This window comes from Equus quagga, chromosome 4 (genome assembly GCF_021613505.1).
Source record: "Equus quagga isolate Etosha38 chromosome 4, UCLA_HA_Equagga_1.0, whole genome shotgun sequence".
Taxonomy (NCBI): domain Eukaryota; kingdom Metazoa; phylum Chordata; class Mammalia; order Perissodactyla; family Equidae; genus Equus; species Equus quagga.
In genome coordinates, this window is record NC_060270.1 from 41,205,472 (window position 1) to 41,223,557 (window position 18,086).

At 40.3% G+C, this 18,086-nt stretch overlaps 1 protein-coding gene across 1 annotated transcript in view; it reads left to right on the plus strand.

The window, feature by feature from the left end:
- Nucleotides 1-6,945, plus strand: part of PEX5L (peroxisomal biogenesis factor 5 like) — a 148,586-nt gene extending 141,641 nt beyond the window's left edge. The window contains exons 14-16 of the mRNA XM_046659373.1: nucleotides 637-802; nucleotides 1,234-1,391; nucleotides 6,741-6,945. Of these exons, the coding sequence (XP_046515329.1) occupies nucleotides 637-802; nucleotides 1,234-1,391; nucleotides 6,741-6,945 (529 nt within the window). The remainder of the gene's footprint in view (nucleotides 1-636; nucleotides 803-1,233; nucleotides 1,392-6,740) is intronic.
- Nucleotides 6,946-18,086: the final 11,141 nt, after the last annotated feature.

An 18,086-nucleotide genomic window follows, 5' to 3' on the forward strand; every position in this document is an offset into this window, starting at 1 on the left:
CCCTTCAGGGAATTAACGAGCTTCAGGCCCCCACCACCGCCTATCCCAGACTGGTTCGTAGGACAGCATTCTGCTAGAAGAGCAACACTAATTAAAAGGACTGATGCTGACACCAGAGCCAACCTTTGGACATGTCATCTACATTGCCGGCACCGACAGACATGTATCTGAGTACAATATTTTAAAGCCAAATGCTTAGCACATATAATTAACCTAAAATAAATTAGAATAAGTACCAATGTGCCAAGTTTTATAAAGCCTCAAGATTAGGTGTGGGTAAAAAATGGAAGTCTGAGAATTTTGTTTCTATCAGCAATAAATCATGATGTTAAATTCTCACTCACTGAGGCCTTGGGAAACTTAGCCCTGAGGGGTTTTCGACATTGGCTTCCATAGGGTCAATGGAATTCTTGTGAAAACCTTAGTTAGCACAGTCTGCACCTGTGTAGGACAAAATATTTTATGAAAATCAGCAGGTATTTTTTATCATGCTGTATTAATAGTCCTTTCATTAAGCTGGGATATTTTCAGCAAGAGTTTCCAGTTTGTAATGTTCTCTTGGAACAGAGAACGTAATAGTAAAATCATCTATGTTCGGACTATTTAGATTACAAATCTAATTTTTGTCCCCTGTAGCTCTGTTCTGGAAGGGGTGAAGGAATTGTATCTGGAAGCTGCCCACCAAAATGGAGATATGATCGACCCAGACCTGCAGACTGGTCTGGGGGTGCTGTTCCACCTGAGCGGAGAATTTAACAGAGCAATCGATGCGTTTAACGCTGCCTTAACTGTTCGGCCAGAGGTAAGCGCACAGCAAGAAACCACAGGTTCTCTGTTAAAAATAAGTTTTCACAGACTGCACTTTGTACATTTCTGCTGCACTGTATTTCCCCGCATCCAATGCTTTAGTGATCAGTTCTAACGATATGCTACCTTGGCTGTTAATATTTAGGTCCCTAAAATAGAAACAGGAATTGCCTGACAGCATCAAATGATAGCTGCTCTGTGATGAATGAAAGTCATTTCACAAAGTTGTCTATAAAGATTTTTGAGTAATTCACTACGTCCTGGTGACGTGGTGACATCACCATGATGACACGGCCATTGGTGACGTCACCTTGTCCATAAGCACTGGATCCATTTTTAGCCATAATCCTGCTTCTGCAGGGGATGTGGGACTACTCTGTCATTGTGGCCCCACTGGTTGTTAGAGAGCTCTAATTTTGTCATCAGGACTATTCATTGTGGAACCGTCTCGGGGCGACCTTGGCGAACGGAGACCGCAGCGAGGAAGCGGTGGAGGCCTACACGCGAGCGCTGGAGATTCAGCCAGGCTTCATCCGATCCAGATACAATCTGGGAATAAGCTGCATCAACCTGGGCGCCTACAGGTGAAGTATGGCAGCAGGCTGAGAACCAAGAGCCGTGCTCGCGGCCGAGGTCCAGTAACCAGAACGGTTCTTTCCCAGTCCTCTTCCTCCTCCTGTTACGAGTAAACTTGGAACCTTCAGATCCTGAGGCGAGTTGAACGGGGCACAGTTTGCTTCGGTGTTTCACAGTCTTTAGAGACCAGCAACCATGGGGCATCTTGAGAGAGGTAGATTCCAGGGCTCCTCCCCCAGAGATTTTTATTCAGTCGGCCTGGGTGGGGAGAAGTTCCCTGAGTTTTTAATACCCCCAAGGGCAACTCTTTGAGAAACAGGAACAGTCCAACCCTTCATCTTTCAGGTAAGGAAAAAAGAAGCTTGTGGGGCAGGGCAGGAGGACCCAGCAAAATGGCTTAAGAAGGTCCCAGGGCCAGCTTTTGGCAAAGCATAACCAACATTACAGGTTTTCTAAACCTAATTTTAAAATGGTGGGTTTATAGTTTGGAATGTCTTTCTCCTTCTTTTGTGATTCCTCATTATCTTTCTGGTCCATATCTTCTCTGTCTTTTCTCCATCAATAAGGACCATAAATGACCTTTATTTCTTTGGGGTAATGAAAGTTTGGGTGATTTTTTCTTTTTCTATTTTCTAAATAAACAGGTGTTATTTTCATAACTGGAAAAAAAAAAGAACTAAATGTTAGTTGTAAGCCTCACAAAAAATGTAAACCCTGGGGCCGGCCGGTGGCGTAATGGTTAAGTTTGCATGCTCTGCTTCAGCAGCTGGGGTTAGCAGTTCGATGCCCAGACACCTACACACTGCTGGTGAAGCCATGCAGTGGCAGCGTCCCACTGCAAAATAGAGGAAGATTGGCACAAATGTTAGCTCAGGTATGATCTTCCTCACCAAAAAAAAAAATGTAAACCTTTTCTCATTCTCAAAAAGAGCCAGGCTTTTAGAGTCAGACAAGCTTGGTCTCAAAGTACAGCTCTGCCATCTGCTGATTTTATGACTCTGAACACATAACTTTGAGCCTCAATTTCTTCACCTGCTTAAAAAAAAAGAGGTAATAATATCCATCTTGTAGGATTATTGCACAGGTTAAATGTAATTGCCTAGCACAGAGCAGATGTTCAACACCTAGTAGGCATTATTATTATGATTATTATCATTGCCTTCATCATGAGTATCCTTATCATTATTATTACTTAGATACGTCATCAGAGAGTTACAGAGCTGGATTGCATTCTTTTGACATTTGAAGAATTGCTTCTTCTGAACTGCTTTAGGGCCTTGTGCCATTGGCAAATACTGAGGCTTTAGGAACTCTTTGCTGTGTTTATACTAAAAGGATCTTAGAAAGAACATTAGTCACTGGATTACACTGTCCTCTAAGAGGATCTTGCTCAGGTCAAAACCAGGAGCAGCTGAGTGACTCCTGAGCAAGTAGATTGTTTTATTTTGTGGACATTGTGAAATGTGCCACCACGAAGGCCCTCTTTACATCAGCTGTGCAAAGGGCCAGGGTTGAATCTGTGCCGCCTCCTGCACATCAGCTGACTGAGGCCTGACGATGTCCGTTTTGTACACTAACTTCAGTCCTGGCTTTATCTCCTTTCCCTAACCTGACTTTATCTTCACTCCTTTTTTTCACTTATTTTTTAGTTATGTTGTATATATTTATTTTATGAGACATCTTAGATCCTTTCTTTGGAACAAGGAGAAATGTAAATAAATACATATGTACCTATAGACGTATTGAATTCCATTAAAGGAGGCTTTTAAAAGCTTCTGGATGAGTTTTTCTTTTTTTTTTTTTTTTAAAGATTGGCACCTGAGCTAACAACTGTTGCCAATCTTCTTTTTTTTTCCTGCTTTTTTTCCCAAAATTCCCCCAGTATATAGTTTTATATTTTAGTTGTGGGTCCTTCTAGTTGTGGCATGCGGGACGCTGCCTCAGCATGACCTGATGAGCAGTGCCATGTCTGCACCCAGGATCCGAACCAGCAAAACCCTGGGCCGCCAAAGCAGAGCACGCAAACTTAACCACTCGGCCACGGGGCCAGCCCCTGGATGAGTTTTTCTTAATTGTAATGTCTTAGTATAGAAAACAATACTTGAGGGGCCAATAAAATCCTTTGTTGGCATTCACAGATGTAAGACTCAAGAGGGCAACTATTTGCAGGGGGAAGGTCTGTGACAGGTAGAAATGGGCAACTCGGTGAAGATGTGAATTTTTAATCCTCAAGCACAAAGTCTCCTGTACAGGAACAAGGCAATTTTAGGGTTGCCAGATAAAATACAGAATGCCCAGTTCAATTTGAATTTCAGATAAACAGAAAATATATCTTTAGGATAAGCATCTCCCAAATATTCCGTGGGACACACTTATACAGTCAGCCCTCTCTATCTGCAGGTTCCATATACACAGATCCAACAGTTGCCAATCAAAAGGACTACAATGGTTACAACTGTGTGGAACACATACAGACTTTTTTTCTTGTTATTATTCCATAAACAATATGGTATAACAACTATTTACACAGTATTTACATTGTATTAGGTATTCTAAGTAACCTGAAGATGATTTAAATTATACAAGAGGATGTGCATAGGTTACATGCAGATACTATGCCGTTTTATGTAAGGGACTTGAGCATCCCATGGTATCCATGGGGGTCGTGGAACCAATCGCCTGTGAATACGGAGGGACAAGCTGTACTAAAGATTATTCACTGTTTATGTGAGATTCAGGTTTACCTGTGCATCCTATATTCCTATTTGCTAAATCTGCGCATCTTGATCAATTAGCTACTTGGGAACATCCCAGCTAAGCTTCCTGGGTCTTTTATTGTCATGCTCAGTATGGGAAATCTTGTGAAGGGATAAATATCTTGCACTTTTTCCTGAGAAAAAAGACCATCAAGGGAGACATAAACCTTAAATGAATTCTGAAAATAAGTTTAACTTGACGTGTATGTGTACGCTTAGGGAATAACAACTCTCACTAGAGATGTGGCTGAGAAGAAAGCCAGGAGCTGGTACAAACACTTCCGTATCCATGAAAGTCTTGGAACCTCTCCCTCAAGAGCTGCAGGTGTCTGTGTGCATAGCTATAACACTGCTGTTTGTCATCTCATGTTTTCTATAACGAGTCAAAGGCAAGTCCTACCCTAGTCCTGCATACAGTTGAAATGAGAGGAAACTGTTGGCATGAAACTTTGCGTAGCTTAAAATGCTACCCCTTTGTCAGTAGGAGCTCCAGAGAAGAACTTAGAGCAAAGAATGTAACCATTTCAGAAGTGAGGACCCTTTTTTAATAAAAAAAGAAATCTCATCCCCTTTGATAATGATATGTGTAGTATTAGTATAATGACGGAAAGCTACTATAAAATAAAGAATGCATTTAAATGAATGTGCTTTTTGTTAATTGTGACATACACGAACAATTTAAACTTTTTCATACATGTATATGTGAAACATTTTAAAACTATTCCCACATATACTTGTACAATCTTCTGAGTCCCCCAAAAGGACTCTGAATTCCCAAGTTGGGGAACAAGGTTAGACTGTCTTCATGGGAAAAACCTCAAGTTACTTGACAAGGCTACCAAATTAGAGTATTCTTCTGTTACTCCCCATGTCCCTCAGAGACACTGCCACACACCTGGGGGCCAGGAGCAGCCTGTGCGGGAACTGATTCCCAGATCTTCCTTCCCCAGTTCTTCTAGGTCTGGGATGATGAGAGGAAATGGAGTTACTGTCATTCAAGCTGCCGCTCTGTGACAAGGAAGCCAGAAAGGGCCTCCTTTCCTTCCCCATATGCCTCTGTTTATAAATCCTTCCTCTCTTGCTGGATTACAAGACATCCAGAAGAGGGGGTTATTAGAACACCCACTCCCTTCCGTTACCCAGGTCGTCACATACAGCGCAAACATTTCCGGATTGTCTTTTATTGCCAGGCAGACCTAACAACATAGATGAGCAAATGCCTGGATCATGTACATGGAATCAGCAATCTAGCCTCATTTTCTTTAAGGATTCTTACCAAATGCTTAAGAATGACTACCTTGCAGTATGAAAGGAAATCAAGTGTGTGAAAAGCTTTTAAGAAGAGGAAAGTAGATACAAATTAAGGCGGCATCCTTATTCGTAGCAAAGACCAGTTTGTCAGATACGTAATACATATTCAGGTGATGTGGGGTGCTGAAGAGGGCACACGAGCCCGGGTGAACCAGAGGAGCTAGACGGCCTTGGGACAGCATCTCACCCAGCAGTTCACACACCGCGTTCGTTCTCAGGACCCCTGACACTTTTAACAGTTGTTGAGAACTTCAAAGCGCTTTTGTTTATGTGCGTTATATCTATCAATTTTTACCATGTTAGAAATTCAACTGAGAAAACTTTAGACTTCATTTAAAAATAATAATAAACTAATTACATGTTAGCATAAGTTATAAATTTTATGAAAAATAATTATTTTCCAAAAGAAACAAATAAAAATGTTTAGTGAGAAGAGTGGCATTTTTTTTTATCACTTTTGCAAATTTCTTCAATATCCTGCTCAACAGAAAACAGACTCTTATCTCCTTCTGTACTCAATCTATCGAGATATCATAGATCATGTAATCACTGGAGAATTCCACTGTACACTTGTGAGAAAATGAGAGTGAAAAGGTAAAATAACATCTCAGTATAATTATAAAAATAATTTTGACCTCACTCATCCCCAGCGTTCCCCAGATCACTCTCTGACAACTACTGATCCAACTTGATAAGAGCTTCCACATAAATCCATTCAACTGCCCCTCACAACGTGGTTTTAAAATGACTTCTATTCCCCCGGTTATCCACTCAGGGAAACTGAGGCTCGAAGAGCATGAGAAATTTGCCTAAGGCTGAAGAACTGAGACTCAAACCCAGATGCTCTGATAAAACTCCATTCAACCCCACTGCCTCTTATCTTTCTGTCACTAATAGGAAAAGTTGAACCACTTTGTTTCCGAGTAGGGCCAGATTCTCCTCTTCAACTCTAGTTATAGAAAACACATCTGCAAATGGATGAAATCTTCAAGTCGTTCCTGGAATAGGGGAAAATCAAATGCATTAATGAGTTAGCAAGGCTTTTACTATTACTCTTCCTCTCCCACATGGCATTCCTGACATAAAATTTGCTTTCCTTCTTTCTTTCTGATTTCCCTATATTTAACAATGATTTTTCAGAAAAGAATAATGAGGGAATCAGAATATTGTTCATCTGATGATCCAAAACACCACAGACAGGTGATTTAGAATTTTCATGCATTTTTTTCTTAAGTTTGCCAGCTCTGAAGTTTGTTGCATTTTAAAATGTCTGTTCTTCTACCCTCTTAGAGAAGCTGTCAGCAACTTCCTCACCGCCCTCAGTTTGCAAAGAAAGAGCAGGGATCAACAGCAAGTTCCTCATCCCGCCATCTCTGGGAATATCTGGGCTGCCCTCAGAATCGCACTTTCTCTGATGGACCAACCGGAACTCTTCCAGGCGGCTAACCTCGGTGACCTGGATGTCCTCCTCAGAGCTTTCAACTTGGATCCTTGAAGGAAAAGAAAAAAAATAATAATCTTTCATCTGAGTAGTTGAGATACTGAGAAATGCAAAACTCTTTTATTATGAATTTCAAAAAGGATAAACCAGATGTTCAAAAGGCCATGGTGATAGAACCCAAGGGGATTCCTCCACACAATGCCCGGTCTCTGTCAGACCCAAAAGCACAAAATGTTGTCTGTAGAGTCAAGGTCGGGCTCGAAAGAAGAACTGAGAGACTCAAGACAAACCAAGACAAAGTAACTATGTGTGAATACTCTTTTCACAAGCTGCAAGCAGATTGCAAAACGTGTTCTTTCGGGGTTTTGTCCCCACCTGCAGCTGATGACACATCTAAGGAACTTGCTCGTGGGACCCCTGGAGAAAGCACTGCCTCAGATCAGGGAATTCTGACTATTTCTGAACTGTCCCCTGAAACTCCCCCTTTTACAAGATTGAACATAGTTTGGGCCGAGGTGCATGCACATATACTAACTCTTGACTAAAGAGAGGCATTGCTTTAAACCTGTTCCAATTTTAACTTCTACTGTAGCTCTTTGATTCCAGAGAGGGAGCTTTGCTGGCAAAAGCAGTTTTTGCACTAGAAATTTTTGCTGTTCCCAATCAACACTTTTCTGGGACTGTATATATGCACTTTACTATCTTATTTATGCCTTGCTGGAGTTTTGTTTTGTTGCTCCAATTTTTAACTTGGGGGTGAAAGCTTTGAGAACTCAGCCTTGTCAGATCAACGGACCAAATAAAAATTCCTGAAAATAGTTTTTCATAGTGTAGGGTTTTGAAGGAGTGTTTTTCTTAAAGCAGATAGGACACAGGGTGTAAATATGTCAAACACAGATGTTCTTATTCACAAGCTTTCTGGATCTGTATGAACTTAAGCAAGAGATGAGGTACTGTCTCTTCATGTATTCTCTCTAGGGAGAAAGTTTGATGATATCGTGATTTCTATGGAGTTAACATTAACTTGCTTAGATGTCATAGTTTACTTGCTTTCTAACTGCCCTGCACATCAATATTCCTTTTAAACTGTTGATATTTTAAATAGTATTTCTTAAGAGTGATAAATACATCTTTCCTAAAAATTATGTGTTTTCTTAGTTCCATAATAACCTGCACTGTTCACCCTTTTGCATTCTAAGTGATAAGAGATCAATATTTTCTAGCTGAATCTCACCGAATGTCGGTGGTTTAAAATGAAAGATGCATGCCCTTTTGGCTCTCATTTTGAACATTTATCATGTATCAGGAATTTTCTGTTGGCAGCAGGGTTTTATTTAATTGGTTACATTCCACTCAGTTCTTCAGAGTGTTTTGTGCCTGTTGGAGGCTTGGTGATTACTTGGAAAGACATCATTTTTTAAAGAATTGGAAAAATTGTTTGCAAAGTGCTAATCAAAACATAATTTCACCAATGTCCAACTATATAATTGTCTTGGTAAGTTGTCCCAATCTTCTTCTTGTCTCCTTCCTCCCTCCACAATCTTCCCCAACACAATCTGATCCCAACTTTTTCTTCATGTTCTTTAGTTAGTGACAGCTGGTTACATTCATGATTATAGTTACCAAGCAAAATAGCATTTGGGTCAAAACAGTTTAATTGGGGAGTTAGCTTTTCCTGGGGGGAAATGTGCACACATGCTGAGAAATCAAACTCTGGGTGCAGGTCAAAGTCCTCGCCTCTGTTACATTTGAAGTCCCTGGGGTAGGAAGGGGCCTCGAGTAAACGTGAAACCACAAGTCCTTGAGGCTTACGTATATTACAACCTATTCTAGTTTATAAAGATGCAGAGTTGAGGGCACCGTGGTGGAGGTTTTGATATTCATCGTCAAACTCACTTGGGCAAGGTGATGCCCCCAGCGGGACAGCAGGAGGCAGAGGCGTTAAGGCATTCACCCACCATTGGGCAGTAGTGACAGCCCACTCTTGGCCTACTTCCCTGCAGGCTGAGAAGTGAAATAAAGCTCAAGGATATTTTCAAGAATGGTATTCTTTAGAATTTTAGAATTCTAGAAACTCTGTCTGGGAAGGACTCTTGGGGACAGCCTCCAACCCATGGTAGCTGCCTGCTTGAACATTCCCAAGAGAACAGCATCCATTCTCTGCATGTTCCTTCCTCCTGCCAATCCCCGTGCATTCACTGGCTGGCCAGCTGACTTGCATCCACCATAGTCCATTAAGAGCCTTCAAACAAAGGATTCAAAGCAAGCTTTTACAGGTGTCCTGTTCATGATGTCATTCTCTACTTTCAACTGTAACTGAATTTGCAGTAATAATGATAGGCTGTTTTCTTAGCCTTGCTGGCACTTCATACATGAGATCAGTAATAACTTAAAGCCTGACAGTAGGGTAAATGTCGGATACCTTGATTTAATTTGGTTGTTGCTAACTGGTAGCAAATTTTGCTGCCCAAGCTTTATTTTGCTAGTGGAATACAATGTAACTTCAAACTCCAAAGAGTTGTGTCAGAGGAGAATAGACAATTTTCCATTCCCATCAGAATTGGGTAATTTGCAGAGCATTCGGTAGGACTTTCTCTGATATAATTCAGTGTCCATCCCAACCAGGATTTTCATAAGCTGTTGCCTGTCAGGAAGTGCAGAATTATTGCCCAAGACATTTTTTAATAAAATTAAGTAAAAACAGTTACTAAAAGGCAAATGAAAGTTTATAGAAATCAGAGCACCACCAAAAATTACGCAGCAAGATTTTGGAACAGTCTTTATTGTATGCATCTTTTTTTTTTAAGCATATACACATTTTTTTAAGGCAAAACTGTTTTCGGCAGTGAAATTGTCATTTAAATTACTCTTTCCATTTAAAAAGGTAGTGTTCTTGGTTTTCTTCGGAGGCACTCTGGGAAGGCTTCGAGTTCATTTTTCTTGTATTACTGAGTAATAGCCTAAGACCTCTTAGAGGATGGTACTATTTTACTAGAATGGCCACTCAGTTGCACAGATGTGACTTTCAAGGATCGATTTCACCAGTAGACTGGATGAAAATGCAGAGAAAGCTGGTGACCGTTACTGAATTTCAAAACATTATGTCTAGTGGCCTATTTCCATGTGCTGCTGGACCCTTACAGTGAGGAGGAGGCAGAGGGACAGGGAAGAGGAGGAGTAAAACATCCACTTACTGGCCAATCATATGGAGTCGTCTTGCCTTTTGCTGTCTCCCAAGATCACTCCCCACGACTCCTTGAAAGAAAGGCTGATCTTGTCCACCAGAAAACTTTAATAGAAAACGATGAGCTGTGCTTTCTCAGCAAATCTGCATTTCAACTAGAATGGCAAATTCACGATACTTAACTGAGTGGGAATGTCCAGGACACAGTCACTCTCAGAGTTTTATGCCACTTCCCCTCATTCTTTTCTTTAAAGAGAACTATTACGTTGAATCTTGGGTCCCCGTATAGATACTCATACTAGATAAATCTTTCTAGTATATTCTTGCTATACATGCAAAACTTGAACACAGTTGTGGCTAGTCCCCTTAAGACAGGAGCTCCCAAACTCTATACCATCAGCTTTGTGATCTCCTTGGGAATATAGAGAGAGCAAGATGGTCATCTTGGCTCCCTTCCTCATTTGCCCTGAATCAGTTCCACAAGACTGGACTGTACTTTAAGTTGGTTGTTGTTGCTGTTGTTTTATACCTTGAAGTGCTTCTAAAAGCATTCTAGAAACAGGGTATTCTGAAGGCTTAATTCATGTGCCATCTTTTTGAGGCCTCCTATTTTAGAAATTATTACACATGCACACAACATGATTTCAACTTTGTAAAATGATTTCAAATTTATTCCCTCTCCAGATTTTACTGCACCCTTTCCCTCTCATCTCAGTATTTATAGAACTGGTTGAAATTAAACTGTTTTGAACTAAGAAGTAGATATATATATATATTTTTAAAAAGTGTTCGCAAATGAACTCTGGCATAGGTTTGTAAAAAGGCGATTTTTAAAAAGTAAAGCATATAACCTCAGGTACAAAAATAATGCATGCATTAGTACTTGCAAATCTGCCTACTCAAATATTAACCAAAGCATGCAAGATAACTTTACTGAATGTCAATTTACCCAGTGCATGATTAAGTCTCATAGGTTAGCTTATTTTTCCTTGCTTCTGAACAAGGAAGCATTTTCATGAACTTTGTGTTAGTTTTTCTATTTGCTTTTAATATCCTAGCCTTAAGATTGTTTTCATGCCATCCCACTGAACTTTACAGATATTCACACGTCTAGTTTATGCAGTATTGCAGCCAATGCCAAACTAATCATCTGAGGAACCCAGGTACTTAGACATCCAAACGATTTTTAAAAACCAAGTGGAGGCACAACAGATCCAAAACTCAAACAAAACCCACGTGTCTGAATGCCACTAAACAAAATCATGTTGATTGCCTCAGCACAGTTTTGGGTTCTAAATTCTGAAATAGTGCATTTCAAATTTTTTCTAAAAGTTTAGGAATAAATTAGAAATACTGACATTCTAAATAAAGTGGGGAGATTAATGTCAGGCGCATGAAAACCATCATAAGGCAAAGTGGTCCCAGGGCCTTAATTTCCACAAATAGCATGTAGAGTGTGAGTGTCACACCGTTATCCTCAACGTGGTCCTATTTGTATGGTAGGTGAGCTTCTTGGGCCCACATCCCTTGAGAAATTGGATTTGGTCAATATGTCTAAAAATATTGATATTCAGGGGTGAGGAGGTGACCTCATGGTCACTCAGGACCAACTCCAAAGTCCTCTTACTGCCTTTTGCTGTAACCACTGCTTTAGGAAAAAATAAGGACAAGGAGAAATGGAGGGAGCAAAGCTCAGTAAGACAACAGCTTTGCCACCATTTCATACACCCCCACACGCATACATATGAGCTCAAAGACAGAATTCCCCAAAGTCACAGCAAGGGCGGTTGTGTGGAGGCATTAAACAGTTAAGAGGAGAAAAAATTAAAGTGTGAGGTTTAACAAAGTCTCATGTGGTATTTTGCCTTGAATAAAGTTTCCACTATGTGCAACCTCTGCAGAAATACCAAAATAACACACCCTAGAAACAAGTGCCCCAGTCTCAGAACTGTTTTCTCAGGACCTTCTCTGCAGGAGAAACTGAACTTGCAACGTTGAAGAGTTGCAGCAAAACCCTGACAGGCTCAGTGGGACACTTTTAGAAACCTGCACTCAAAATAATATTAAGAGGAATGAAAGGACACCGAGGCCGTTCTTTGTTTAACAATAAAATGGAGGCAGGTTTTTTTCCTTGAATTTCTTGAAGAGGGACACAAAAACGATTAACGGATGTACACGCTCAACTCGGTAGTTTGGCATTTTCACTGAGATATATAAAATTTTCACATAGATACTATGAAAGAATTGTGCCATGCAACAAATGTGTTCTTGATTGAATATGTTACCAGTAGTTAAAGGAAATACAGCAAATCTAAATTTTTACCAACTTCCTTTCGATTTCCCCCATATATCATCGAACCCAAACCCTCTTCAATGTTCATTACCCAAATTTATTTACCTTGATTGAAAAAAAAACTTGATTAATTTAGTAAACTTTTTACAAACTATAACAAGCATTTATTAACTACTTAGAAAAGACGTTTCTATATATTTTGTATATCTATGAATATTGCATATCTAGTCTAACCCAAAAATGTTGTTTTGAGACAAATTCTTCTGTGATGCTTCCTTATCACGCTCAATAATGTTTAAAACCATGTGATTTCATTTTTAAGCTGAAATAGATAATGAAGAAATTTACCTTTAAATGTTTATATTGAGTTTCTAAATTAAAACCAACCCAAATTAAATGACCTATAGTAAATTCATGGCAATGGGGGGGAGGGTATGAAAGTTATTGGCATACTAGGTGATAATGTATCTGTGTATTTAGTGAAATATGATGTATCATAGCACAACTCTGTTGGGTATTACAGCTTCATCTTGGTATTTCCCAGCATTGCTCTTTGAAATAAAATTACTACCATAAAAATAACCTCTTATCATATTGATGTGTTTAATTTACTCAGTTGGCTTATAATTTGCAAAGTACCAAGATTAAGGTAGTATTTTTGTACTATTACTGGAGGCATGCCTTCCTTTTTTCACATTATTAAATTGTATTTATATTTGTGCAATTTTAAATTATGTTTTCAAATAAACTTCGTCTGTGGCTTCAAGGTCTTTTCAGGAATCTTTCAAAATGGGCTTTGGGGATCAGAATTGCTTCAAATAGAATTCAATTTGTACTACTGGTTAAAAGGTCCTTTTATTGAATATGACTATGTATGATTTTGCATGAGTTATCTGGAAATCAGGAATGCATTTTTAGATATAAAACAAAACTTTAAAATCTTCCTCCTTTGTTAATTTTTTAAGACTAAAATATTATTTAACCTGAAATTGGATTTTGTGATTTTCTTTTTAGAATAAAAGTCTTAAAATTATTTCAGTTTTAGGGTCTGTTTTATTTTTTGGTCAGTCAATAGACATTTGAGCACCTACTGTGTGCAGGTACTGTTCTAGTGTGGGACAGTGGTAAGTACATCAAATCAAACTTGCCCTTGAAGAGCTTGGGCTTGTGTGAGAGACAAACAAATACCTTAACAAATGAGAAGGTCATGCGTTGGGAAGTGCTGGAAGAACAGAATAAATAAGGTATTACGACTTGACTGGGGCCTCATTCATCTATAGGTGGTCAGGAAACGTTTCTCTTAGGTGACCTTTGAGCCGAGATTTGAAGGACAAGAAGCCAGCCAAGTGGAGATGAGGACAAGCATTCCTGGCAGAGCCAACAGCTAGTGCAAGATGCCAAGACAAGAATGAGCCCGGTGTGAGTTCAAGGAGAAAGGAGCCCATGGTGGCAAGGGCTGTGAGCTGGGGAGACCCTAGGAGATGCCCTGGCAGGGCAGGAGATTGTCGGACACCTTCCCAGAGCAGGGTCAAGGGTGGATTTGCCCTCAAGCAGAGGAGGATTTGTCCCCAAGCAGAGAAGTGATGCCTTTGAGACAGAAGTTTCTGTGTTTCCAAAATGTTTGCTAAGGAAAGTCCTTGCGTGGTCAGGTTGGTGATGGAGGGAACCACAGGCTTGGGTGAAGAGAGCTATACAGGGAGACTGGAGCATCCCCTTCTTCTTCACTCTCCCCTTTTGATCGGAGGCAGCACTTAACCTTGGTGGGATAACACTTTCTCTTCTATAAAATCAAGCTGTACATCTTTCTTTCCTGCTTCACTGTGATTCTATATAAGGTAAAATTTCATCTACCCAATGGTGACTTGTGGCTTCCCCCTTCCCCTTGCATAACACAAACCTTTTTTATATCTCCTACCCCACTTTTTAAATGTGAATTATATTAATTTCCTTAAATAGCTGCTTCACTCCATGGGTATATATAAAGCAGCCCAAGGTCTGAAGGTTCTTTACATTTCTTTACAAGTCTTCTTAAGGTAATACCTTAACTACCCAGCACTTCAGGGCTCACAAAGGACTTACGTTTCTTTTTCCTAACTTATAGCTCACAATAAGGAATGCTGCCTGGTAATCATCTTAATGAATCAGAACTTTGGGAACTGATGGTTAATTTTAGTATTTTGCCCTGTGGAACTAAACTATTGATTCTCAGTAGGCCCCCTGCTCAGGTTTGCTCACCTGAGTGTACAAGGGCAGAGGCCAGGCAGCACTCCCTTCCCAGCCCAAGTTCTTTGAAAGGGAAACAGAAATGAAGCTCACATTTACCAAAAGCTACCATGTGCCAGATTCCTAGATGGCACGTTTCTACTCTGCCATTTTAACCCCAATGGACACCCAGGTCCTATGCCTTTGCCCAACAAATATTTGTATCCAGTTCATAATTAATATTACTGCAAATAATAAACATAATAACAGAAACTGTGCCAGATGAAAAAAAAGTCTTTTAGATTAAGAACAGACTAAAGATCACACATAATACTAAAAATCACAAAAACTGACCTGGGAAAAATTAGGCTTGAGAGAAATTAGCAAGATGATGGCTAATACTGCCCATAGTAAAATTTGCTATTGATTAAAAATTGACAAAAGAACAAAATCTTCTTGATAAAATTTACAGTTGCAAAATGTGACCTGGTAAAGCTAGACCCCGTTGGTAGCAAAAGGGAATTTGCAATGGCAAGAGTTATAATAGGGACAATTTAAAGAGGACTGAAAACTAACTGATGACTCAGACTGTCAAAAATTTACAGAATTGATACCAATTAAACTAATTTCATTAAAACAGAAAGAAAAAAGTCAAAGCTGGGAAAGAGTTCAACTGGATATCTCATCACCTCTTGCCTGCAGCGGACCAGCAATTCTTCCCTCTCTCTCCTACGTCCTCAATATTTCATTTTCTATTTGATCATCTTATTTCTTCTATTTAAAAACTAAAACTTCTCTTGGGGGCCGGCCCGGTGGCACAGCAGTTAAGTGCACACATTCTGCTTTGGCGGCCCAGGGTTTGCCAGTTCAGATCCCGGGTGCGGACATGGCACCGCTTGGCACACCATGCTGTGGCAGGCGTCCCACATATAAAGTAGACGAAGATGGGTACGGATGTTAGCTCAGGGCCAGTCTTCCTCAGCAAAGAAGGGGATGATTGACAGCAGTTATCTCAGGGCTAATCTTCCTCAAAAAATAAAATAAATAAATAAAAATAAAAACTAAAACTTATCTTGATCCCATCCCACTTCCCACCACCCACTTCTCTGCAAACCTCCCCGAAGAGTGGTCTGCATACCTCTTCTACAATTCTTCTCTTCCCAAACTCTTCCCCTGGAGATCACCCACGACCTCAAGTTGATCAATCTCACAGTCAAGTCATCTTACTTATCTACCACAGTTATTTGGCAGTTGATCACTCTCGCTTCCTCACAATGCTTTCTTTGCTTGGTTTCCACTTCCAGGCACCATTCTCTTGGTTTTCTTCCACCTTGATAGTCACTCCTTTCAGTCTCCTTTGCTGGCTCATCTTCTCCCTGACTTCGTATGTTGAAGGGGTTAGGCCCTGGTCCTCTTCTGTTTCATGTCTCCCTCCATTGGTGACAGTACCCAGTCCCATGGCTTTAAATACCATCTAGATACCAACAACTCCCAACTGTATATCTTCAGTCCAGACCTCTCTCTCAAGATCTAGAGTTGTATATCCAGCTTCCTACTCAACATCAACCATGTAGATCTAACAGGCATTTCAAATTCAACAGGATCCAAACTGGACTCCTGATCATCTTTCCTCATTACCAGCCCCCAACCCCACCAAGCCTTCCCTGTCTTGAGTGATTGCAACTACACTCTTCGGTTGCTCAGAACAAAAACTCTGGGATCAGCCTTAGCTATGCTCATTCCCTCACACCCCACATCCTGTCCATTAGGAAACCCTACTGGTCTTCCTTTCAAATGTATCCAGAATCTGACCATCTTTACTACCTCCACTGATACTACTCCATCCGAGCCCTCATCCTCTCTCACCTTGCTTAACACAGTCGTTTCTACTTCTATCCTTGCCCTGTTATCATCTAGCCGAACCAAAGAACTATCTCCCTGAAACTTTGGTCAGGTTGGGTCACTGCTCTGCTCAAGACCCTGTAACGGTTCCCCATCGCACTGTAGAGGCAAGCCCTTCCCATGGCCTCCCAGGCTCAGGCCATCTGGCCCCTCTCTGTGCTCTTCTCCCATTACTCTTCCCTTCACTCCCTTCTCTTGAACCATGCTGGTCCCGTTGCTGCTTCTCTGACATATCAAATACACTCCCACCATAGAGCCTCTGCCAAGCATATCCTCCCCCAAACATCTGTTTGGAAGATTCCTTCACCTCCTTCACATCTTGGCTCAAATCTCACCTTCAAACGCTGCCTTCCCTGAGTACCCTATTTAATACTGCAACCTGCACTTCCCCCTCTGCTCCACGTTTTTTTCCCCATAGCACTTAAGATCTTTTAACATATTACATAATTTACTTATTTCTTATTTTTAGTATCTGTCTTTCCCTACTAGAAAAAAACAACAGAAGGGCAGAGATCTTTGTCTACTTTGTTTACTGGTAAATTCTAAGAAAAACAAGGCCTAGCACTTAGAAGATGTTTAGTATTTATGAAATGATGAACCATGCTATATAGATTAACAAAATAAATTGACTTAATGGAATTTTCTCCAGAAAAATACTTTTGAAAAAAGTCATCAATGTTGGTATAATTCTGATTCTTTAAAAAAAATTTTTTTAGACTGAAACAAAGGGTCAAAACCTCCATGGTGTCAAACGCTATATGGGTTAAAATGGTGCTGTAAAATAGCACAGTAAAAATATCCTGTGCCCACCAGGCTGTCAAGTGCTTTACATAACTCATCTCATGTGTTATTATGCCCACTGCACGGATGAGAAGACTGAGTCTCAGGATATTAAGTGCTTACCAAAGTCACATAGCTAGTCTGTGTTGGGAATAGGATTTGAACTCAAGTCTACAAGCCTGTGCTCTTGCCATTATACCACTCTGCCTCCCGACCTCACTGAAAGACTCTTCCTACTAGTTTTTTAAATAATTGGTTGCATGAGGATGAGAATAACTCACTATTTTCCTATTAAATTTCCCCAGTGACTGGAGTTTGTCACTGACTACATTTGACAAGCAGGATCACAGTTCAAACAGCATACACACACACTGGTAAACTCTCCCCATTGGGCGGAACGGGACATATCAAGTGAATGCGAGCAGCAGCTGACTTGCAGACATTGTCCTAAAAACTTCACAGTTCTCTGAATCATACATAATCCCACATCCCAATCATTTCCTTCTTTCATCCCCCTCACCAAAACATATGGCACAACAGTGACGTCGGTCATTTTACTTGGATTTTTAAAAATACGTAGGTTCATTCTTTTAAAAATTTTCAGCATTGAATGGACATATTTTGAGTAGTAATTAGCATGCCCTATATGGCAGCAAAACAATGGCCCCCCCAAGATGTCCACATCCTCATCCTTAAAACCTGTAAATGTGCTACCTTACACAGCAAAAGGAACATTGCAGATGTGATCAAGTTAAGGATCCTGACTATTCTGGAGATATTCTGGGAAGACTATTCTGGAATGTCTGGGTGGGCCCAATGTAATCATAAGGATCC